This window comes from Falco naumanni, chromosome 10 (assembly GCF_017639655.2).
Source record: "Falco naumanni isolate bFalNau1 chromosome 10, bFalNau1.pat, whole genome shotgun sequence".
Classification (NCBI taxonomy): domain Eukaryota; kingdom Metazoa; phylum Chordata; class Aves; order Falconiformes; family Falconidae; genus Falco; species Falco naumanni.
Genome location: NC_054063.1, coordinates 14051399 through 14077806, shown reverse-complemented (window position 1 = coordinate 14077806; position 26408 = coordinate 14051399). Strand labels below are relative to the sequence as shown.

The 26408-nt window shown below is 39.4% G+C and overlaps 1 protein-coding gene across 1 annotated transcript; it reads right to left on the bottom strand.

Moving 5' to 3' along the window:
• Positions 1-21409, bottom strand: CCDC34 (coiled-coil domain containing 34). Its single transcript, XM_040609199.1, has 6 exons — positions 21118-21409; positions 17203-17335; positions 14558-14665; positions 3467-3625; positions 2079-2220; positions 1-470 (listed from the first exon to the last, which is right to left on the bottom strand). The coding sequence occupies exons 1-6, from the start codon at positions 21309-21311 to the stop codon at positions 256-258; spliced, it is 951 nt and encodes a 316-aa protein (XP_040465133.1). The 5' UTR covers positions 21312-21409; the 3' UTR covers positions 1-255.
• Between the last annotated feature and the right edge of the window lie 4999 nt (positions 21410-26408).

Genomic DNA, 26408 nt, shown 5'->3' with positions numbered 1-26408 from the left:
TAATCTTGTGCGTTTTATTGGTATTGAGATACAGTCCCATTACGATTGGCTAGATATGCCTTTTTTTTTTTTTCCTAAAATGCAACATATTAAAAAAACATATAAAAAAGCTGATCAGTCAGTTAGCTGTAAACACAAAACCTGTTCACAGAAATAATAATAAGAAAGCAGCCTGTTTTGGACATATAATTGCATATAACTTCACATTTATGGCACAGTTCACTCAAGATCATAAGAACAGTTTTGTTTGCTGTACTATAACTGCTTTCTGCACAAGGATCCAACACAAGGGTTGCTCTTGTACTTATAAATTACCATAGGCGAAGATGCATGTGACTGACATGATACAGGTCTCTTACTCTTCTTCACTGTAAGAACTCTGTCTTCCTTTGGAGGAGGCACATGTACAGGTTTCCAAGGAATGGGGTTACAATATGTTGGAGCTGGATATGAGTTTCCATCAGCACACCCTAAAACATTTAGAAATTACACATAATTAAAAAGGAATACTTACACTACAAGCTTCACAATGCAAGCAGTTATAATTATCTGGACTAACAAAGATACATCATCTTGAGAGGAAGACAGCATAGGCACATCACAATTTAAATGATTCAAAGTAATAAATCTTCCACTTTTTTTTTTTAAACCAACAACTCACATATTCTTCACCTCTATTTAAAATAAGCAAAAGGTTGAATGCTGTGTAACATACAGAATGCTCAGTCCTTTCTATACTTAAAAGCTGTAAATGTCTACAAATTGGCTAGTTAGCATTATTTCAAAGCATTTATTAATAAAATTTCCTGTCACTGCATAGGCAAAGCTCACATTTTTCCATCTTTGCTTAATCGTTATTCTTCATTTTATCAAGGAGAACAATACACAAATTATGCACATACATTAATAATCTGCAGTTAAAAACCTAGGGCCCATAAAGCAATATCAGAAAGCCTAAAATGCAACAGAAGGCACATGCTGCCCTATCAGTCATTTGTCTGTAGTGAAATTTCAGTGAATACATTACATGGTTGAGTAAAACAAAGTCTGTAATATATTCCATTGCACTAACACAATTGAGTAAAGAAATATTTTTCAAAAATCACTTAAAGAAGTGATTGCAGCTGTGGGGAAGCAATGGAGGTCTAAAACAAAAGGCAAAGTGTATTACCGTCTACAAACAGCTGTAAGCAAAAGAGCAAAGGTTGTTCACCCGCTTTACGCATTTTTCTTAAACATTCAGAGCCTGGAATTTAGGTCCCAAAATATTTTCTGTTTCCAATTCAAGTAACAATGATTTTAGTTTGATGAAAATATAATATATATATTTATATATATATTTGAAGAAAATTTAATTAAGCACTCAAATGTAAAATGCAATACTATTTCTTACTGCTCTCCTGATTTTGTACCATGGGGGATGACAAAAAGAAATCCCAAAATAAAGTGAGACTCACAAAATACCACACTATCAACGGCATTCCCTTTAACACTTCCCTTTGAAACAAAAAAGGAATAGGATTACAGAAGCCAAGAAGGTGTGATGCAGGCGTATAGTTAAATAAAAAGGAAATCTTAGCTCAGAACACAGGTTGATTCCCACATCTCCTTTTTCAGACAGGACTTCTGTCAGCCTCTTCAAATCTCTGCATCTCAAAAACCCACCTCTTTTCTAAGGAGGATTCAGGTGCGGTAAGGTGGCACACACCTTCTGTAACACAAACGCTAACTTTACAAGGATGCTAACGTAACTGATTTCCTTCACAGGAACCAGTAATTTGCTCTAGTCATTCCTATGCCTGAGAAGGAAAATGAGATCAAAATCAGTTATAATTTGGCATGCCACATTATTCTCTCAAATATAATTTTCGTCCCAAATAACACAAAGGCCTACAAAAAATGCACAAAGGGTCTGAGAGTAAAAGCTTCTCTTGACTTGTATCATACGAGATACTCATTCCAATGTGCCAAAATCAGACACTGGATGAAAACCTTAAACAGGCTTCATTTTACGTTAAAAGATTAGAGGGAAGGAACCACAGACTGAGTCACTACATACGTGTACTAGAAGTACAAACCTGCAGACTTCCCATATGGGAAGCCGTAACCATTTAAAGCAGGGCGTGGTTTATTTCTAGCATTTTGTAGCCATTCCTTAAAGATCTTCTCTGATCTTGCTTTCTTCTCCTGTAGCTCAGCTTCCCTTTCTTTTTCTTTTTCCTAATAATACAACAAAAATTAAAAATCTAAGACACTTATAGACAAATCTCTGTACAATATACACAAAATGCTAAATAAATCTTTTGTAGATTCCCAGACTGCTGGATGTATTTAAAATATATTTACAAAAGCAAATACATTTTCCTGACAATAGAAAAGTTGCAAATTTTTTCTTTAAGTCTAAAAAAAAAGAAAATAATCAACCTCCACATTAATCCAGTGTTTCTCTGAGAAAAAAGCTCTCAGAAATCTTTTGGAAGGCTACACGTAGAAGATATTCTGAACATAATGGGTAGGTGATCAGAATCCACTGTGCTGCAGTTAGCCTGAAGAGGCTATTGCATCTGGGACAGCTGTCCACTCTTCTCATTTATCCATATTCATCCAGCCCTCTATCAGCCATGACTGGGTGGCCTCCAAGCCTGCCAGCAGGCTTGGGGAACCACTAATCAGAAGTAAACCAGTATGTTTAGGCATGGCATTTGGATTTCAACTAAGTTGAATCGATACTGTGAGCATAGCTTGTAAGAACCTGCATAATGAATATGTGACTAAAAGAATGCATGTGGTTAAAATCTGCCTGATAACTTTCATTTTCTTGGCTTCCAAAGTCCTCGTGCTGTGCATTTTAGAGGCTCAGAGGACTTTCAGAGAAATTCTGGAAGATTCCTGCAAGTGCTGCCTTGTTAGAGCATTTGTTCTAGTGAACTAGAGGACCTCAAAGCCCATACTTTTGGCAGCTTACAGTAAGAGGTCTTCTGAAGCTCACTATAAAAATACATAGGTGATTGATTAATATGAAATAACATTTATATTAGAACTCCCAGCATCAGATTGGTACAGCCAGAGATGAAGAAAAATGTGTTTAATTAGAAATATGTACAAGTTTAATAAGAATATAATGGTGGTGCTGGGAGAAAAAAGCACTTAACACCACATGTTGTCTCTGTGTGTCACCCTGACACGGACCGACTAATAAAGGTGCACCGTGTGGTTTGTGTTTCTCTTTCTCCGACCATATCACAATTGCAGTGGGTTTGCAAAGACTTACCAAAAATGCATTAATATCCATCTTGCTTTGCTGACCATACATCGATGTCTGCAATGCACTAACATGAAAATTTTTGAAATTTTTTGTCAAGTACAACACTGTCATTTGACAAATTCTAATTGATTTACCCAATATATTTAACATCAGTTGCAGATTAGGTAACCTCATCCAAATAAATGATTACTTGATCAATACCTTTTCTTTCTTCTTCTTTTCTGCCTCTTCAGCTCTCTTCTTTTTTAACCACTCTTTATATTTTACTTCAGCCTTTTCTTGCAACTGCATTTTTTCTAGTTCCCTTGTGGCTTTTTCTGCCATTTCTTTGCTCAGCTTTCGTTCCCTTTCCCTTCTTTCCTACATGAAACAGATCAAAAAAACAGAGTAGAAACGCTTCAGTGTATTTCAATGGGAAATTCTTTTGCAGAATACAGTTAATTTTGTCACGCAATTACAAATAAAGTTATCGTAACTTCGAAAAATAAAATCATATTGTAAGCTTTTTGAAGACAGAACTATTCATCGCCATCCAGATAAAATAGTTTTAAACACATAAACCTGTCACAAAACATGATTAAAAAAATTACTTTCAGGACTCCGTATGCTATCGCGTTTGCTACTCCGTTTAATTTATTCAGATGCTTTTACACCACTTCAGACACTTCTCAATATTTCTTAGGAAGAAATATATTTTGCATTTCTTGACAATGGTTTTAAAAGTTTAAATTTTCAGTGAATCCAGAGCAAACTACAGTTCCAAACAGAGGTGAGGCCAACCACCCTCTTTTAAGTGTCATTGAGATATGCAGATTGATCAGCATATCTCAATGACACTTGAGCACAACTGATACAACAATAAGAAGTTCACATGAGAATCCAGTTCATATTTTGTGGTGTTCTCTACATTTTTTATATTTTTATTTTATTCACACATGGACTTCTATGAATCAATCTATGCATTTCTCCGAAAACACATTCTAAGGCAGACAAAAAGTGGTAACGGAATGCAAAGTGAAATTGCTGCCTGCATAATTTGGAAGATACAATACAGAGAGGTGTTGTTCACTTCTACGTCTTTTCAGTGTGTGTGTATCTAAGAGTACAAACACTGTTTTGGGAACCATTCTTTAAGTGAGAAAGCACTACTGATGGCCTTTTCATGATCTGGAGAGGAGGTATTTTCATCTGAAGAATAACACTGGCTCTCACTTCTCTTCCCTGTAACATTTATGAAATGTCTGGGATTCTACTGATTCAGTGCCACTTCTGCTTATTTTGCTTAGCTCTGAAGAACATGCATACACACGTAGAATCAAAAATCTTTGCCAGAAAAGCTGTGTGCATGACTTGGAGGACAAGCATTAGACTTGAGATTAGATTTCACTTTATAAAAAAAACACTGTTGAATAAAAACGTTGTTTTTCTTTTTATAAATCTTTTTCTTGTATGCTCCCTCGCATACTCCCCTTGAACAAAGATGTGTAGTTTAGCAGGAAATTATGCTGACTCAGAATCACTAGTTGGCTGTATGGGTGTCAAATGCCTAGAATTACAACTGCAAAGTACAATAAATAAATGGAAAAGAGGAAAAGCACATTTACAAGAACAGGAATATACTTGCCTTTCCATTTTACCTCTTATAAGCACAAAAAGGCAGAAAAATGGACCTATGCCCTGCTCCCCCCATGGGTCCCTCCTCTGCCTTTTCTCCAGATTTATTGCCCTTCTGGAAAAATCCAATTATGCATAATGAAGCAGAAGGCATAATACTGGCGCTGACAACCAGCACAATCCTCTCAGCCTGGCCTAAACAGGGTATCTGCTAGTTCAGTCTTTGTCCCCCATAACTACACTTACCCATATACTAATGAAGTAGTACCATACAGAATAAAAACTTTAGCTTATATTGCCTTGCAAAACATTAACTCATTTCTGCCATTTATTGGATGACATGATGAGGTGCAAATACAGGGTCATTAAAGAGAAAATACAATGCTTTCATGTTAAAACATTTGGTAATTTTTTGCAAGAAATACTACGGGATAATAAATGCTTTCATGTTTGAATCCTTATCCACGCTACATGACATAGCGATAAAGAAGTCATTCTAAGCATAATCTTAGCTTATGCTTGGCATTCACCTTTTCTGAACATGTCATAATGCTAAACTGCAGACTTCTTATCAGAAGCCAGTTGACAGAACTGCTTGAGTTGGTGTGTCCCGTTCTGTGTCAACAGAAGCATTACTACAATTTTAACATCAGCGGCTAAATTATGCATTAACTGTAGCATTTCCCCCGCCCCTTTTACAAGCTATGCCTTATTAACTCTATTTACCATAACCTCTGAGATAAACTTTCTTCATCTAAACCATGACGATACCTTCAGCACCACTGTTTTGGTATACTCTTGGCAAATAGTCTCATCTGATGACAAACAGTTATTTGCGTGCACACTGCACTCCATTTCACAAAACAATTAGCTATTAAGTGTATTTTTTCATTGGTTTGGGGCGGGGGGGTGGGGGTGGTTGGTGTGCTTTCCCTTTTTTTTACTTCTAATATATTCCAGCAAACATCAGCTGAATCTGTTCTGTAGGGAAAAAGGTCAGATATGAACACGCTCCATTTCAAAGCATATTCTGGAATGTAAAACTCCACAGAAATACAAAATAATGGATGTCATAAACAATATCATTTCACAACACTGTAAGGCCTGTACAGGTGATACAATTACTATTTACAGTTAAAACCAATGAAAAAAAGAACTTCATTCCAGAAAAAAGAAGTTGAGATTCTGAAATAGTTTTGTACTAGTGAAGAATGGAAACAAGATGTTTCCTTACATGAAACAAACCCTTCCATGCTTAAATACATTAAAAAGGAAAAATAATCTATTTTTGGCAAATTATGCAGATCTTAAGTATCACCTGCCTGAAAAACCAATAACCAATTGTCTAAGCTTCTCCTCCTCCTCAGTCTAAAATTCATCCTAATCTCTTCTTCAGAGCTGTTCCTCTGTCCCTTCATTACCAAATATCCCCCACGTGCATCTCTCAACAACTCCTGTTTCAAGACAGTGGTAGTCCGGGGCACATAAAAAGCATTAATTCAGATGAGAAAGAGATGCTAAAACAGTGAGTTAAAACCATTGGCAAAGGTGGCCTACAAAGATCCAGATCTTTTGCTGTTTGCTGGCTTATCTCTGTTGTACATGAAAGCAAGTTACAAAACTAAGGATCTTTCAAAGCTACAGTCCTTAGCTAAGGGTCTTATTACATAACAGGCATGAAAATAAGTATAGGAGAAAACAGGAAAAAATGGGCCCCTTCCATACCTAGGGGAATTGTTCAATAATGGACAACAATTATAAGCAGAAAATAGACTAAAAACCTTTCTAAAGACTGTAGTTAAAAGGCAGTTTCTGAAATTATGTATCTTTAATCACAATACTTCAGACAAGTTCAGCTACTATCTAGGCTGACCCAAAGTTAAATTAGGTCCTATGTAAACAATGATATGCCATGCACACTGCCATGAAAGCCACAACTATTGCTAAGTTTTACTTCCAACGAGACATCCTTGAGACGGAGAGACTCCCCGCAGAATTGCAGACTTTGCAGCTGCCTAGAAATTATTCTGCAGACAAATCAGAAATGCTTCCTCTTTCTCTCACGCACAGAACAGCACTTTCCTTCACAAAGTTAGTGTATACCACATTCCCAGCTGCTTTAATAACCTGTTTCATGTCAAGCTCCTGTCACCCTGGCCTTCCCAGCTTCCCCTCATCCTCATTACTTTCCCTTATGTAAGTCTATCAAAAATGCTAGGAATGCGCATATTAATGTATATGTTCTTCAATCCTCCTTCCACATATATATGGGGGGAGGGAAATTACATAATTTATTTATGCTTGGTGTTGTCAGATTGGGTTTTAAAAATTCTCTTTGATCCTGTGTTCAAAATAGACATGACCTATTCACTAAACCACTTGCATACTTACATACTTAAAAAAATATGATTACAGGTATTACATAAATTAAGGTATTGATTGTAAAACATCCAATTACTACTCCTCGCAAGAAAGGCTTGCTCTCCCTCCACCCCACCCAAGCACATTATTAAGGAGAAAGGATACAAATCTACCCTGCGGGTTCACTGCTCTGGGATGTGATCCTATCAAGGCTCGGAACCTAATGAAGCCTGGGCTGGGTCAGTTCTTGGAAATCCCCCACCCAAAACATACCCAGCCGCCCCACAAAGCCGTGATGGTGACTCAGTAGGCTGCATGTGTCTCACTGAGTCAGTACCAAACCAATGTCTCATTAACAGGACTACTAACATTTCAAGAAAAATCAGACCTATGTACATGTGGAGAACTGTCAAAGGAATTTGAAATTTGAAGCATCCCACTCTTCCCACTAGAAGGTAGAAATATTAAATAACTGTCCAGACAGAAAAAAGCCCAACTGCCACTGAAACAGAGACACTATATCCAACTGGAAGAAAATTAATAAAATCTGTATTTCTGTATTTTTATATCAACGATTAAATGAAAGGCTGGAAAGGGTAAAGTGCAGAGCTGCTTTCTGTTCTGCATTTTCTATGTAGATTGTCACTGAATAGAAATATTATGGTTTATATAATAGAATATATGGTTTATGTCTTTAAGATACTTCTCACAGCAATCCTTCCCCTTTTTCTGGTTTGCAGAATGTGACAACATTTTCTTTTCAGAGATAACTGATGGTTCTATTTCACAGCTGTTTGCTTTAACATCTTAGCTACCATACTCCAGCATCATTTTTTGCTGACTGATAGCAAAATATAGGAAAAGTCCACACTGCCAACAGCAGAACATATGTCCAAATTTCCTCATTTATCCTCATAGTAATCCTGAATGTCCATCACATTTAGCTGCCTCAGAAATCTGGGTTGTTTGGCCAATTGTTGTTATCTTTTCAATTTAACCCTATTTACACAGCTCAGTCACCAAGCCTAGCCTGCCCACAAAAATACTTCTTTAATCTCTCCAGAACCGACATGTAAAAGAACAAGAGCCTAGAAAGGAGGTCAGCGAAACAACATTGGACTGCAGCTGCCTACTGACAGGCAGGTTTATAACTACTGCTGAAGTTCACACAAAGTCAATGCAGACCCCACTGCAGTCTAGTAATTGGAGAATTTTAAGACGGTTGCATACGTGGATCTTTGTCCCAAATTGTGTTCCTTTCATGTGGGTACTCACCGTAAATGACAAGCAGAAAGTCTTCGTGTACTTGTCCCTGAACACTCTCGGGGTCTTCAAAAGAACACAGACTTCATGAACACTGCTGACTTACACCAGCACTCATATTTTAATCATCTGCCACCCTGAATTCCTCCTCCACAAGTCTATCTAAAACTCATTCTAACACTGAGAAATTAGTGCATTCTACTTACAGAAATCTAAGGGTAAGTCTGGAAACAATTAAGATTCAGATGCAACCTAAAATTGTAACCATGGCATTGGCTGCGCATGACCTGACAGAAAAGTTTTGTGTAAAGATGTATCAACACTGTGCTAGGAAAAAAAAAAAAAAAGCCTCCTGGTCTAGATGCTGAAAAAACCACAATAGACAGAAAAATCCCTTAAGAAATTAAGCCCAGCGTTACAGAAAAAGTTTACATATCTCAAGACAGACTTGGGCGTGTCAACATAAAATTTGAATTCTGAAACGTAGGTTCTCAAGATTGGAAAGTCTTTATGCCAGATATTTAAGCTTCCCTCACAAATGCATTTCTTAAAAGGGTTCAGTCCTGAAAAAAGTGAACACCTCAGCACCTCTTTCAAGTCTAAACTGTCAGCAAAAACCACAGCACATCAGGCTTTACATAAAACCAGGCAGCAACCACTGCTTTGAGTCAGAACAATAGTTCAGCTGTTAGAACATTAACCTAGGACTGGGAAGATCCGGATTTCATTACCTCTCTGCCCGAGGGGATTCAAACTAACACATCCCACTGCGGAGAGAAGACTCCATCTAACATGCTGCAGGCTGGGATGACAAGATTCTCCACCCGTTCTGCTGAAGCTGTCCCACTCCTCATGAAATAATTAACAGTTCATTGGATGAAGGAAAATGAGCAAGAGAGAGCATGACTTTTTAACTTGAAAGCCATGCTCAAGCTGCTGAACAATTTGTGTCTTAACAGTGATGAGATAAAGTATGCATTGAACAAAAAGTCTTTGGAATAAGTTGGAATCTAGGCCTCTCTTCTGGGAGGAATTACGCCGCACACCAAGAAAGGCAAGTCTGCTCCAAGAACACTGTCTTTCACCATTTTATAGCATGTTGGTTCTAGGGCTTCATATTTCTTACAATGATGTTTCTATTGGCCGATATTCTTTATAAGAAGAAAAAAAAGTAAGAACAAAGTTTTCAATTACAAAGCAAACCATAATTTTCCCATCCTGTACCCGTTTCTCTGTTAAAATTCTATTTTTTCAGTATGTAATGGGGACCTAATGAAAGAAAACATGAACAACAAAATAAAAAGTTGAACACCAAGGTTCTATGATTAATGCCTGCTTTGCTCATATTTACTTTTAAGAAAAAATAAAAAATGCCTTAATATCTATTCAACAATGCAGAAAGTATTAGCAACGCCACAATCAAATTAGGACTGGTATTAGCATAATTCATTTTTCCAATGTAAAATGTGTAACTTTACTACTTGCACTCTTACAGCTTTGCTAGGTATCACATTAACGTAGCATTAAGTATTACATGCAAGTTAAAGACTAAAGGATGCTAAGAAGATGAGTTTCAGAATTACAATTATTTTGGGATGCAAGCATTGTGCTTTTGAGATTTCAGTTATTGTTGCAAATACACGTATTACATACATGTACTGGGTTTTGGCTGGGACGGAGTTCATTTTCCTCATAGCAGCTCCTGCGATGCTATGTTTTGGATCTGCAACCAAAACAGCATTGATAACACAACAGTGGTTTAGTTATTGTTCAGCAGCGCTTACACTGGGTTCAGACAACAGCTTACATATTTTTGACAACAGAAGAGAAGCTTTTGTCTAGCATCTCCAGAAACTTCCATTAAGTAGAACACAGTAAATTATCAGGCAGTAGAACGAGCGCCTGGTCACACTCTGAAGGACCTTGAAACTGAACCATACTAGAAAAATTCTGAATAGTGGTGGTCTTCAAAGGAAGCACTACAAAACAAAGTATAAATGAACCATCGACTCTGAACATCTACGACCTCAGCCATCACCTTTTTTTTTCCTTTTTTTTTTTTCCCATAATTCATACCCAGCCAGAGTTTTATCATCACATATTAATCCATCAGAATTTAGATGAGAGAAAAATATCCTTGGCAGGTACCGGAAACGTGATTCCCAAATATAGATCTTAAGCAGTACTTTTTCTCGTCCTCCTTAATCTGTAATTTACCCAAGTCTGTAAACAGTCTACATACCACCTACAGCCTGCTAAGCCAAAGAGTCACAAAACTTTTGTTTGTTAAGCAAGAATGCATTTGACAAGACACAAATCACAAAGATGCCTATCTATGAGAAGAGAAGACTATGGAGAGAAGACTTTTAAAATGTATCACGTATGTAGGTCCCTCAATTCCAATAACGACAAGACACAGTTTAGGGGGATAAGATGAGAGATCGGTTGGCTGTTCTTTGTTTCTTTAAACTTACTCGGTGGAGAACAATGACCAAAGTTAAGATCTGTTCAGTATCTACAGGGCATCACACAAACATGAAGTGTGAAGGTCTCTTTTTTTTGAAATGATAAATTCTAGCTATTCTTTACCTTTTGGTTTTATTTTCAATAAAATACTTCATTTCATTAAGAATGGATCCTTTCTTGGTCACACCCCAAAAAAAGAAAACACACACATAAAGTGCCAGAATGAGCAGACGTGGAGAAAACTGGCCTTCACAAACAATTTTAACCTAAAGAAATGTGACAGTAGTTAGTTTTCAACACCTATTCAAAGTTTAGTTCTATGATGAGATGGGGATTGAAGACATCAATTCCTTTTCTTTTTAAGCTTCGCAATTCAGCTCTGAGTTATTGACACAGAGCTCCTTACCGAACTGGAGTTTACTAACTCCAACAACACTGGAGTTGAACTGCTTAAGTACAGCAATTAGAAATCAAGCACACATCTCAACATTCCAGAAAGATTAAGACAGATTCTAATGGCTTTGCTGATCTATATCCAGTTCTGCATTCCACTTAAATCAAGACTAATTTAATAATGAGAACAGAACACTAAACACCAGCTTTGCTTGCTCAGCATATATAATCATACCCACCTCATTTTTATCAATAAATTTAACAGTAACTCAGAAATAAAAGTTTTGGTTACATACAAAATCATGTTGTGTTCAAGCAAATTTTCTTCTGAAATCAAAAGCAGCTTTGAAGATATTTTAAAATACTTTGATTGATATTCCTGTGACTTGTTAAAAAATAGAGCTGTATTACACCTAAAACAAGTCAAACAGGCAATTTACTATTTGCCCACAAAATGACTCAACCTTAGGAGAAACTAAGAGTATTTTTGTCCAGCAGAGATCTGGTATGTTAGTGAAAATTGTAAAGGCAGGGGTAGCACCTCACAGTTGATTTTATTAAGCTTTTAATTCCCAGTGAGCTGCAAAATTTTGCCATATTTGGGTAAACCCGTTTCACAGCTTAGAATGTTCTTTGACAGCTCATATTTCAAGGTATTACTTCTAGTTCATTTACAACCTTTAAAATCACAAAAGCTATTTATATAGAAGAATAATAAATCGTTATGATTCCTTTACTTTGGAAAATAGTTTATGTAAAATGATTGGAAGCATAAACAACCTGCACAGCATATAATTTTAAACATTATTAAAAAACAAAAAAACACAAAACTGCCAGTGAAGAAAAACAGTACTTGAGCTTTGCTCCCTAACCTGACCCTAAAGGACTGTATTTGAGAGTAAGAACATCACAACTGACACTGTCATGCAACAAAACGCAAGAAAGGTGGCTTGGCATACAAAAAAACAGCAGAATTCTTCTATGCACATACAAACATTCTACTTCTGACAGAAGTGTCTCTCATATCCATAGTATGAAGATTCTTCCAGCAGCGTCTGCTGGTGCTGGATGCTCAAGATGAAGGAAAAAGTTTAATGTACACTCAACCATGCTTACGTCCTTCATCAGTACAGTGTTCAGCAATGGGAAAGGATACAGACTTGTGGAGATCATAGAGTTAACATCCCTGAAAGTACTGCTTCTTGTCAAGTATTTTCTGCAGTTTACACACAGGGGCTCAGAATCAGTAAAAAGATATGAAAAAGGTGAGTGCTTCACACACATTTCAGTGAAGAATACTCTGAGTTTTGCCTGAAGGAGCACCTTTTGATGCTTCTAGGAGGAAATGACGTGAGCTTTCCCATGTATGAGATGTATATACACTCCCCAAGAAAATCACAGCAACAGTAAGTGCTCACGAATCTGACCTTAAACTTCATGTGAAACCTTCACACGATTTTAAACACCTTCTTAGTCACTGGATTGGCATACTTACCCTTCAGTCAGTGTCCAGATCCACAAATAAGCTTGTGGAAACTTGAAGTGGTAAGGTCTGTGCAGCACAAATGTTAATATCCTAAAGGCAGCTAAGCTTTCCAGTTCAGTTTGTTCCTGATTTGAGTGTGGTTTACAGAAAAGACTAGCCAATGAATCATCTGATTTAAATGAAAATCAGATTACTTTTGGTAAAAGCTTGGGACATGGCCTAAGGATGACCTTATCCTTCCAAAATATAATATGATAAAGTCCAGACACAAATATGTTTTCTCCTCTGTCCTCTGGGGTAATATGATTACTATAAAAAAAGACCTATTCCCACTGACAATAGAAAATAAATTAATCATTAAATCCACAAAGGCAAAGGTCCAAGGAGGACCCAAATAAGTAGAATTTTACAGAAGCTGAAGGTGGGTGCGGTGGGTGTGTGCGTGTAGGACAGGGAGGGCACAGACCAGGAGTAGAGAGCATGAGAATTTCCACTGTTTTGAACTGTGAACAATTTTATCTGGCAGCCCAAACTCCTTCAAGGCAATGAATAGTTACAGACACCTATAATTTAATTTGTGTTTTAGAAGAGGAAAACTGCATTGTTTGTGCTGAATTAAGTCTTCCACTTTTTGCTGTGTACTTTACTAAGGAAAAATCCTTTCTACATCACAATAAATGCTTAGAGCAGGATTGGTTTTGGGGTGGGTTTATGGCAATCGTCCAGTCAGCATTGAAGCTAAGCATAATTAGGTTAGATCCAAACACAGATTATTCTAGTGCTTCCAGACTGAATCTGAAGGAGGAGTGAAATGGTAAAGACAAATGTGTTAGGTCTGGATATTTAGCCCAACTAGTGCCATTGTGATATTTTTAATCAATTTTCATTTGATTTTTTTTCAAACCAGAAGTACAGAACGGTAAGTAACTGGTATTGCTACAGACTGTAAGACAATGAACACATATGCCCACGAACTACCAGGGGCTGAACAAGCCCAAGCCTCCCAAACGTTCCCATTTCTGCTTCCCAGGACACATGCTTGTTCCGTGTGACACAGAGCTGTACAGTATGCCCTGCTGAGATCAGGATTCTGTCTGCTTTGGTCTCAAGCATCCCTGTCATGATAACTTAAACAATTTTTGGATCCCACTCAGAAATGACATTTTGGATGAAGAAATGAATTCCCAGTTGCTAACTGTGGTCTACTGAGAATTTCCTGAATCTGGCCTCACACCTCAATTATCCCTCTAAACTCTACCATACTATTTGCCTGTCCACAATGGTACTTAACTAAATCCTTCTTCTAGCTCTACTTGGTGTACAAGACACTGCATACAGTCAAGATGTACGCTTCACCCAAAATGCTTGGGCATTGATCCTAGGAAGTCAGAAAGAGTAGGGTATACTGAAGACCAGAACCCCAGCTATAATTGGCAGAAGGCTACTGCACAAGATGTAAGCCAATTGTCAGTTATCTGACTACTCAGAAAACAGAAGAAACCTCTTTATACCTTCGAGAGGGGGAAAAAAAAAATATCAGTCTTGGAAAAACGTTTATATGTGTTGGCGTGGTTTTATAATTTTCAATTGAAACCGACATTCATTCAGGAAACTAAAAACACCATTGTCCGAACAGTCTAAGTAAACTTTACATCGGTTTACTTAAGCATGGAACGCACTAGAATATTTGTGGCCAAAGCAATATTTACCGCTTCTCTTTTTTTTTGGACCCATTCCTTGTGCTTCTCTTCAGCTATTCTTTTCCTCCTTTCATATTCTTGCTTTTCCTTCATCTTCTCAAGCTGCATACGTATTTCCTAATTGAAGAAAAAGTATACAACTTAAACCTGTGATGACCATCTACACCAATACACTCAATACTGGAAACAGTGCTACAGTTAAAACAATGTAAGCATTAGATTTTGATATTTTTCCTTCATTAAGATTTTGGAAAAGACTGATGACAGTCAACACAGAAATATTATTTCATGCAATCAACGGAAATATATCGTTTTTAGAATATGAACTGGAAACATATATTTTAATTAGGCTTTGGAAACAATTCAACACAACCAAACACTCCTCAGCTTATCTAAATGCCCTTTCAGTCAGTGCAAGCTTAAATTTGCAGCAGTACTTTTCTACAACACTTACACTTTACATGGTGTCCTGCTCTGCATTCAGGAAGGCATCAAAGGCTAGGCGTAGTATTACTCACTTGTGATTTTTAGTACCAAACTACTGGAACTTCAGGGCTTAACCCAAAGCTTATTAAAAGACAAAATTATTGCAGATTTTAGCAAATCTGGAAACTGGAAATTTATTTTGAAGATGAGAGAAGAAATTCCAACGTATCTTTATAGGACGTCCAGTGTTTATGCAACCACTTATACCTCTCCAAGGAAATGAACCGATACAGAAGAAACACGACCAAGACAACAATTTGAGATGTCTGGCTTCTCTAACAGTATCATTAGCACAAAGTGCTGTTTTCCAATGAAAGTTCACGCCTTCAAATATAGATAGATGGAATTATTTCCATGAAACTGACTTTATGGTCCCTACACTGCAGTCAGTTTCAGAGAGAACCCTCTCTTCATATGACGATGAATTTCAATTTAGTAAGACATCAAGAAAAAGCAGGAGCCTACAGACAGCACAAAGAAAACACAATATAGACATAGTTTGAAAATACATTTGTTGCTATACTGAGGCAAATTTACAGCATCTAACACCTCCTTTCAGTTCTGGGACATCTCTATTGCAGGGATCCTGGTTTCTGCATAAGGTGATGGCACTGTAAGTACCTTAGAACACCCCATCCGCTATCCACTCCAAGCATTAACCCACATTTCTGACATTCAGGGCAGACTTAGTGCTGCTGTGAGCAAAAGACAGTATCAGAGAATAATTTAGGTTAGAAAAGATTTTCAAAGATCTGGGACTTCACAGCTGTTTCTTAGGATATCAGTTTAGCATACTTTTATATGCAAAGATAGTAATACATTTTAATACCACAATCACATACTTTGTTCTCTTCTGGCATCCTACAAAAAAGGTTGATTGTATTTTTCTCCCTGATATAAGCTATTTTTGTTGCCTACATTGCAGTTTAACATCTAATGTACTCAAAATCTTACAAATTAAAAATAAAACAATTACCTATTTCACTGATTTCTACATGGCTTTAAGTAATGCTTGTCCTATGACTGCTTTTAATATATCATTGAGATAACTTCTACATTACATTTAGTACTGTATGAACACTATTGTGTGATACACAGAAGTAAATTGCTTTGGTTCCTCATTAAGACCACATGAGAAGTCCATATACAAACCACATTTTCTACACACCAGAAATTACTTTGGCTCATTTTTCTTATATTTAAGTATCAAAACAGACAGATGATTGCCAAATCAGAATCTAAAGGGGAAGTCATGAAACGTGCAGTGAATATTAACAGAACAAAACATATTCCTCAAGTTCAACAAACTATTTTGGTCTTATGCTGACCTCCAAAAGACTGTTCCAGAACCTTCCAGCAGTGGGTCTTTTATAAACAACATGAGATAGCCCACATAAAACAGCTGTATGTTATGTTCACTTTGCAGATAAACTGAATCACAGAAAGATTAAGACACTGCTCAAGGTCAAATAGTAAATCAGTAACTAAAGTGAGAAATAATCTAACTTGGATGTGATTATTCTAACCACTACCCAATATTTCCAATTTGATTTTAAACAACAGCTTCATTTAATCAACTGCAACTACAAACACATTAATCAAGAAAACATATAGCGTTCTTACTTAATTCTGCCCAAGCCCCAGTATTCAAGAACTGTTCATTGGCAAGGGGGCAAAAGATAGGAGGGGAAGAAAAGGTGGGACAGGGAAACCTATCCTGGGAAAGGACACCTAACAGTTGCATAATTACACACTAAGTGGGTAACAACACTGTGTCTCATATCTAACCAAGTAGCTTGGCATACTTACACCCAGCACACACCCTGTCGTGTTTTAATACCTACATGCAGGCCTATGTACCCATGATGAAAATCAAGGTACCAATTATATCAATATGTTTTAATCCTTTAAACTTGAAACATTACGTGACAGTTGGATAAGCAAAATATTATACAGCACCACTTCAATGAAACGTAACATTCAGCAAAAGAGAATGCACATACCATGAATCACTTCAGCATGGTCAACCACACACTACGGAGGCCCAAGACACTAAAAGATAGTGGATGAAACTACTGGTGTTCCCACAACCATTTAAGAAAAAAAAAAAATTCCTGTCCTTGCTATCTTCAATTAGACTTAACATCAAGCCTATTAGATGCATTCACCTCTGCAGCTCTAGCTTGTAAGCGGGCACGCAATTCCTTCTCCTTGCCAATGAACCATTCTTCCCATGGTGAAAGGTTGTCTTTCAAAGGTGACACTTTTTTTCCCCCTGCTATTTCAGAGTCTTCAGCCTTCCTGAATTAAAAATGAGAAATTTAGATAAACATTTGATGTGATATATTTAATTGAAAAGTTAGGCAGTGCCACTGCCTTGAAAAATTACGTTTCTTTTATGGCAGATTGTGACAATAAGGACATACTTGTATTGCTTGCTTAGTTATCTCCAGAATGGATAAATGGCACTTATAGTGTACCTGTGACCATCCCCTTTACATTCTACTTATTAAATTCTAACTTGTTCATTCCCCCCCTCACACTTCTAAACTGAGGAACAGATTCAAACACTACCTTTTATGAACTAAACAAAAAACATGAAAAATCAGTGTTGCCTTCCTTCTCACGTATGGAAACTGAGGGAAATCAGAGATTTAACATTAGCATCCTGTCCTTGGTCACAGAGCGGTTCCATGTATCAAGTGGCCTTTAGCATGAGCAAAGAATAATCAAGAATATTTCTTTTCTTCTTTCAAGTCCTACAGAATTGGATTCATGATAGCAAGCAACCTCAGTATTAAGAATCCATTCACTCTAACAGGTAGTCTTCCACTCTAAAAAGCTTTCACAGGAAACCTACTTTAGAAATACAGCTTGCATACAGTACTTGCTGATAGTATACAAGGTTCTGTTGGGCTTTTAATAGGATACTTGCATAACACACACGTAACTTCTTTACTCATGAATAATGCAGCAATCCTAGCCCCAGGCCAGAAATATCTTTTTAATATTCTATATGTGTACCATCTCAAACGTAAAACAGTATATTAGGCTCGGCATCAACAAAAATTGAAAACATGCCAATAGATTTCTTTATAATATTTCCTCTCTCTTATAGACTTTTTTTTTTTCTTAACAACAGGACAATGTAAAACAACAAATTAGACTTCACTTTAGTATTTTATATGGATGTATGGGCTCTGGAAATACCCACCTACTTTACGACAGTGAGTAATTCTATTTGCTGAATTCAAGCTACAGAAGAGGCATCCAACCAAGCCTATTATGTTAATGCTCCTGAAATAAATCTTTTCAGCATAAGATATCTGGTTTTTACCAATATGGAAGTATTACACATTCACAAGGAAGAGCAACACCCTGTTGCAAAATGGTTTAAGTCTCAGAAATCTTTAGAATAGATCTCCATGATACAAAGCATTTGGGGACAATGTCAGTGCTAGGGAGCCCTACGCTCCTCCGTTGCTGTTACCCACATGTGTGTGCACTGATGTGAGCGTTTGCTGGTCAAGCCATGACACGTCCAAGGGAACAGATTCATGCTGAAACGAACCTGGAAAAGGGTTGGGGTTTTTTCCCCCACACACAGCTTCAGCCTGCAACCCTCTTTATACTGTGCTGCCACAGAGACGTAGCACAACAGAACTGACAGGACACCCTGACACACAGGCAATGCGTGGGCAGAAGCAGCACAGGCCAAGCACACCCAAGCCCAGCACTGTCCAACATGTTCTGTGGCACCCCAGGGCTTTTATGGTACAGTGTTAATAAAGAACAAAATGTAAGAGACAGGTTTTAAACAGGTACATATAATAAGGGATGCAACCTGAGAATGCATAGTAACACATTTTGTTAGAAAATAACTCTCTTAAAGTTTATGAAAGATAAGGATAAAAGTATTACACATTCAAATTCGGGAAACCAACGCAACTTTGTCCAGACTTGACGTTTGGGGCAGAGATACTTCCTCAATACATTCTTTTGCTGTGCACAATTTGCATTATGGCACCTTGTACTAGAATAATGCTGACATATTAGACCAACCTGAGGAAAAGTACTAGTAAAAGGAATGAATTAAGAAAAAAATTATTTACTATGTGTTTTCCTATATCAGTACTTGTAAAGTTCAAGCTGTTAACTTCTAAAAAAAATTAATTCACAGTAATAAATTAAAAACTTACTGTATACAAGTAAAAAGTAACAGAAAATTGAGTTTAAACGGAGGGAAACACAAGCTCAATATGAAGAACTGTTGGGAGAAACGTTTCTCCTTTTCTGTAGCAGTGTGCCTGAAGCTCTCAGGTTGCACCAGAGCACAGACTGGAACACAACCCTTCCTAGTGTGCATCCCAGCCATGAGCTGCATTCTCCCTGACACACTTATTACGTATCTTGAGCCACAGAGACCTTGAATTTCATGGGACCATTTCCTGAAATGCTAGCATGTTCACAGCTATGACCTTCCTCAGAATAATTAAAGTAACAGGCTTCTTGAAAGTACCGCATTCTGAAGCACACATTTGTTTTTGAAGTAGTATATCAGATACATCTGGCATTAGAACTGAAGCCTGATTAATAGAAAACAGCGATTATCATTCACCGTATATTCACTTAAGTCGTGCCATCAAATATAACACTGATCCGTAATGAAAGTATGAAAATGCCTAACGCCATTACACAAGGCCTTGTTTTCAGCCTTTCTCTTTTGCAAATATTGCATTTCCCACATTAAATGTCTGCCTCCAGCTGATTTTTGTGCAGTTTTAAGAGGACAACAACAAAAAGACTCTTTGAGACAGCATGTGCATATGTGTGTGGGGGTAGTGGCTGTATAAGAAGGTTTTTTATTATTATACTTCTGAGATCTTGGCAGTTATACACGGAAGCTGCTGTAAGAACATTTGGTAGACGCTTATTACAACACAGCAACAGCATTATTCAGATGCAATGTCTGCATGAGTGAAGTATGTATTGTGCCTGCAGAGCTTAATGAGATTGTTCCAACTCGGGCCCCAACAGAGGTCGTCTTCAGTTGCATTTTACCGCTGCCAGGGAATACTGCAGCAACAGGCCCAAAAACTGGGCGCTGTTTCAAGTCACATCTCAAGCTGCAAAGACATGTAGTAGTCAGAAATGAGTGCTTCAAGAACTTCAATGTACATGAACAAAGTTGCTTACTGGAAAGCAGTAAAAGGAGAGATAACAGAAAACCTCACAGGAAGAACCATAAACCCGCTAATAGCCTTTTCACTCTGAAGCTTCTATTTCTGACTATATTTGAACACTTTCCCTGGACTTTCAGCACCTTTTTTGTGAAATGCTTCTAAGAAAAGTTCAGTGTGGTCCATATTCCTTCACTGCTCTCCATGGAAGTTTGGGAACCGCACTAGAACCCTGCACCCCTGCGAAGCTCAGCTGTCCCTCCCTTACCCCACTGGCACCTCTGGCTCACTTCAGTCTGGCTAGTTACACCCATCAGTTTCTGCACAGCTCTGTGAAGTTTCCACTGCAAAGGTCGTATTCCAGAATAAGGCAGATGCTGCCTGCTTTTCCCCCTTCCTTTTAAAGGAAGGAATAAGAATCACTTATTCCCCTGTCAGGCAGAGGAGAATCCAAAGGAAAGAAGACACATTAAATTGCATATAACGAAACAGGAATGACACTAAGCCACAGGAAGAACTGTGCAATGCACAAAGGTAAGACTGACATAAGCTATATGCACTAGGCCAAAGAGCCCTTTAGTCTCTAAGATCATTTTAGAGATGACAGGAATGGCTGAACCTTTTTAACTTGCAAAGACCTTGAGCCTCAGGTCAACAGCTTAAAGGTATTTTATGAACCCACAAAAATACCCAACTACCTGTAGAAAAGACTGCTGCAACCTGTAACGTCCCAAAGCATCACAAAAAGGGAACAAGGTGCCTAAAGTGCTTATCTACGCAAATAAATCTATTTTTATGTGAAATAACCTCCTGTCCCCAGCAAAGGCCTCACGCGGAGCGAGAGAAGGACAGAGGCCAGCCCCCCACACAGGGGCAGCCCCGAGCTCCTGCCCCAGGCGTTACCTATGGCCTCGCCGGCTTCGGGAGCCCGCCACCCCCTCCTCCTCCTCGCCGCTCGGGGAGCTGGGGCGGGCCGCGGGGGACAGCGGGGCGCAGCCGGAAGAACTGAGGGGCTCCTCGCCGTCGGAGCTGGAGGAGGACGGCGGGGCGAGGCGGGCGGCCCTCCTCAACCTCCTCCTCCTGCCGCCGCTGCTCATGGCGGCGGGCGGCACCTGAGGGAGAGGCGGCGGGTAACGGCCGCTCACAGCCACGGCCCACGGCTGGCGCCACCGGCACGGCACGGCGCGGCCCGCGCTCCCGGCGGCCCCCGCGCTCCCCCGGCCCCGCCCGCCGCCATGGCAACCTGGACGCCGCCCGCCCCGCCAACGGCCGCGGCGCGCCCCGCCTCCCCTCCGCGGCGGCCACCGCCCTCCGCGCCTGCGCGCGCCTCGCCTCAGCTGCCGCCGGCCGAACGCGCGGCCTGCCCCCGGCCTGCCCCACGGGGCCCCCGCTCGGCCCGCCCGCCCCGCGGCCCGGCCCCGCGCCCACCCGGCCGCACCCGCCCCGCGGCCCGCCTGACCTGCCGCCACCGCTCCCCCGCCGGGTCCGCAGCCAGCCGCCTGGGGAGAGACACCGGGAAAGCACGGGGTCAGAACCGGCTGCCGTTGGCCTCCTGTGGGCCGGCAAAGCCCCCCCAGCACATGCTGTCCCGCAGGCGGGGAGCAGCCCGGCCACGGCAGGCGGCGGGCACTGCAGCTGGGCCCGTGGCCATCACGGACACTGTGTGTGCGCTGATTTGCATAACTCTGGGCAGTTTTTCTTTCTTTACCGTTTGGCACGTTTACTCATTCAGTAACCTGGAACCAGCAACCTCATCCACAGATGATGATTCCGGTACATCAGAAGGTGGCTTAGCATTTTCCATCAGCAGAGTCAAAGTCTGTAACCTACCGCATCCCATTTTGCAACATCCCACTTCAGTCCCCACAATCAGAAACTTGTTCCTGATTTAAAGTTCTAAAGACTAGGTTTTCATAAACCTCTGCTAGGCTAATGGTTTCCTTTCCTTTTCCTCCTATCAGGTATTTCCCTTTCCTCCCATCAGTTCATTCTCCACTGAGTCTACAACTATTTGTTCTAAGTAAAACATACATAAATATATTTAACATGTTCTTGTCCTTTCTTGCTTGCTAATAGATACTTTGTCAACATTTCTTCCTGGTTCCAAATCCCAAGAGTGCACTCCCCTCCCTCTTCACTGCCAACGCTGGGCCACTGGCCGCTTTTTGAGCTGAATTTTTAAGCAGGATCATCAATAATCATATGTGTATCACCAAAGCTTTTCATTGCCTTCAAATCTCATCGACCAAGAAGGTAACCACTGACTAGCAGTGGGTAGCTTTTTAGAACTTCATGGAGTTAGTTAGCTGTGACAGACTAAGCAGAAGCCTTGCCGATATTAACATGAGACATAAAAGTTTGAAAATGCTTATAAATTTGGTTGCTGTAATGATATAATTGTTATTGCCAAGATTCTCCAGGTAGGCAAGTTTAACAAGAAATATTTTTAGTTGGACTGGCAAACTGAAAAATAAGCAACAGTAATAAAAATGCTTTGTCTAAAATGGGAAAGTAATTTGTGACTTTCGAGGCAATTATCTTGCTTATAGCAAATTGAATTTCACTGGCTCAATGATATAAAAAGGCCAAACCTATACAGCCATTAGGTGCGCCTAGACATCATCAAAAATAAGTGCCATGAGGTGGGAAACATTTCAACAGCATCATTAACAACCCCAAAGAATGCCCAAACGATCATACTTGGGAATTTTAAAATGGGCTACTTGGTGCTTGGGCTGCAGATTTATGGGCACTCCAGTCCATCATTTTTCTACCAAATAAAGGGTCGCATCTCTCCTGACTCTCAGAAGCATGTTCTTCCCCCTCCCTCTTCTCACTGGACCCTTCACCGAGCCCCATTGCCTTACTGATGTAGAAGAAAACCATCCAACTCTTTGACCCCCCATCAGCTTGCGGTCTGAGCAAGTTAAAGCCTGACAAGCGCTGAGGCCCAAACAAGGCAAGTGCCAGGAGTGTGCGGCCACAAAGTGGAAGGAAGGGAGAGTCAGAGGTGAGGTGTGAGTGATTTCCCCCTTCCAGTGGTGGAGCTTCTCAGTTTGGCTTACCATCTCATGGGAACTGCAGTTTTGGCAGCTGGGAGAAATACCACTATGGTTCCTGTAAAGAAAAAACAAATGTTACCCTATTGCTGATAACCAGCTGATCATCTGGAACGGTTTTCCAGCAAGCTGAAAAATAAAAAAAAAAAAAAAAAAAAAAAGCCTGAATGCATCCCTGATCTAAGCAATCCTACAATATTGACTGCATCACTATGCAGCAAATTGATATTCATGATGTAAAAATAACTCTAGCCACTTGTGGTCAATTGTTGAGCTGATCATCATCAAATAAAGGTTCAAGTAGCCCTAGCTAGTGTTTAACAGACAACAAACCACACCTGTTAAATTAATTGAAGCTGATGATTCGAGTATTGGAGACATCAGAGTATCACGAGAACCTAAATTTCATACTGACTAAAGTTAGACAAGAAAATTTCAAATCTGACTGAATTCTTAGGATACAAGGTACACAATGCAATGCCTCAGCTCTGCTAAACACAAACTGCCGGTGATTTTACATGAACATCTGCCTATGTGCTGCAAGCAGCTAAGAAGTGAAGTTGTTTACTGCTTGGCTAAACAAGCTCTGTGAGCAAAGCTCCACGTCATGGCCAGCATGAATACTTTAAGTATTTCAACAGGCTGCAGACCAAAGTAATTTCAAAACATCTTAGGAAGGCTTGAACATCTCCCCCAACCTTAAAGCCCATCTCATGGTGAAAATCAGCAACAGTCTTGGATAGAAAAAAAAAGAAAAAAGAAAAAAAGAAACACACAACCCCATCCTGTCTCAGTGATTTGAGGAACTTGGGCGCTTGCTGCATTGGGCATCTCTCACTTCTGATGAAGCCCCACAGCTGCTCATCTGGGATGGCCAGAAACTACGAAATGGATATGTCAAGGCAAGGCAGCAGCCAGCTGTAATCTTGGCAACGACACAAACATTAAGAGTCTTTTCTTCCCTCCCTATATTGTTATACAGCTTAAGATAATTCTTTGGGAATTCAAGAACAGGAATTTGTTAAATAGCTTATGTTAACAAACCTTAGTATTGTGACAAGGTACCACATTTTATGCATCAAGACTTCCTACACAGAGGGAGGCAAAAGCCAGTTCACCTTTTGGGGAATTACGGCTTCATTACTGGAATGGCAGAAGCATCCAACTTTGAAGGAAGGTGAAAGATAAAATAATACTATTGTTATTTCTCTTTTTACCCTCCTCTGCTAGCTTGTCAAGCCAACTCCACAGCCATTGTGCCCAAATTAATACAGGCAAGTTAAAAGAGCCCAGACAACGTAATTTTGTAAAACACTAAGGACTGAAACAACAATCCTGCATGTTCGGGTACACAACTCTATGGCTACGGGCACGCTGACAAGCAGACAAATAGCACGTTACAAGGACATGCTTCGTAGCAAAACCTTAATTCTGTGAACTTGGCGCCGTAATAGGAAAGACTGCCTCTAAAAAACACCTGCCCTCGCAGGAATTAAACACCAGTGCTGCTGAAGTCTATGGGCAAAATGAACCTGACACAATGAAGTACAAAAGTTGCCACAAACTGAACTGAGCGTAGCAAATAAGTACATATATACGCACACCCCTACGGTTGTTACCCATTATGAAAAACCAGCCTAATTTCTCACCAAACAAGTGGCAAAAACAAAACTCAGTCTTTCAGCGCAAACTGAACCAACACCATCACAAACTACGGAGCAAGTACTTGAAGCTACCTAGCAACAGGGAGATAATTCAGGGTAAACAGAGCGATATACTCGCAGACCTATACTTTGTCTGTTCAGTCATGCCAATCAGCGTGTCTGAACATCCAAATGCTCCTGACAAATTGCTCACAAGTAATCCCTAATTGCCATGAACAGTATTTAAAAAAAAACATTTTACATAGAAAATGATGTCAAGAAAGCAATTTCACAGGAAACATAGGAATGAATTAAATTTAGGCATAAATCAACCACCTTGAATCACTAACCACCCTGCCTTGACAATGCTATGAAATACTTCCATTTGCCAACTCTTCTTTATGAAATAGTTGAATTTTAGAAAATTAAACTGAAATCTGATCAGCTCAGTCTCCAAAAGCATATAAGCTATCAGAAGGAAACCTCTCAGTTCAACTTGATTAATACTAGCCAGATTTCACGAAAAGAATCAGGCAAGATTGCTTTCAGATGTAATGTCTAGCTCCACTTGCATTCAGAAACACAGAAAAAGCATGAAAACAATCCAGCTGAAAAAACCCTCACTAAATTAAGGCACAAACTAAGGCTTAGGCAACATGCCTTAAGCTTGAAGAAAAGAACGTGTATCTTAATTTTACTTGCAACCTGGGGGGAAAAAAATACTATTTCAACCAAATACAGTAAAATTTAAGAAGTCTTCCCAAGTCTTCAGATTTTCCAGCGTGGGGAAAAAATGGTGCAGCAGCCACAGAAGCGAGGAAGAAAGCTACTCGGCTCAGACTCTGTGTCAGAGCTGAATGAGCGCTGCCTATACTTGTCTACTAGCTATTTTTGTGCCTGCATTTGTATTTCTTGATTAGAGGCTGTGAAATCTGAGAGGTCTTGGATTGCTTCAGTTTGCCTTCCCGGTACGGTGTATTCTCATCTTTGCCATACACTGTACCCACTGCTAGTCCCCGTCCGGATTCTGCTGGTTGTAGATACAGAGCCATCTGCTTTCAGGGAGCGCAGCCCTGAGATGAGAATTTCTCTCTTGTTTAGGGAAATGTGCAAGAACTCTATGCAACACATTTATATAAAAATCCCATCTTTTTGAATCAATAGCAGGCTTCCGACTCAGTTGTTTTATTAGTTGGAGATCATAGCCACCCTGCTTTTTTAACAGCCTTTGCTTCTTTAGCTACTTTACACTTCTGCACTAAACTTTTCTCTCTTTTACAGCACCAGTTAGTAACCAATTTACCTGCTCAGTTTTGGGCTGAAATTTCCAAGATGCTTACAGGTTATGCTTTTGTTACTGGAAAGCAGCGAGACACCTCATGTTTTGTTACCCTTAAATCTAAGTAATTTCCCTATAGCAAATGCCACAGTGACCATTAACTAGTATTTCTTAAGTAAAATCTAAACGGTATTTTACAGTAGTGTACTGCCA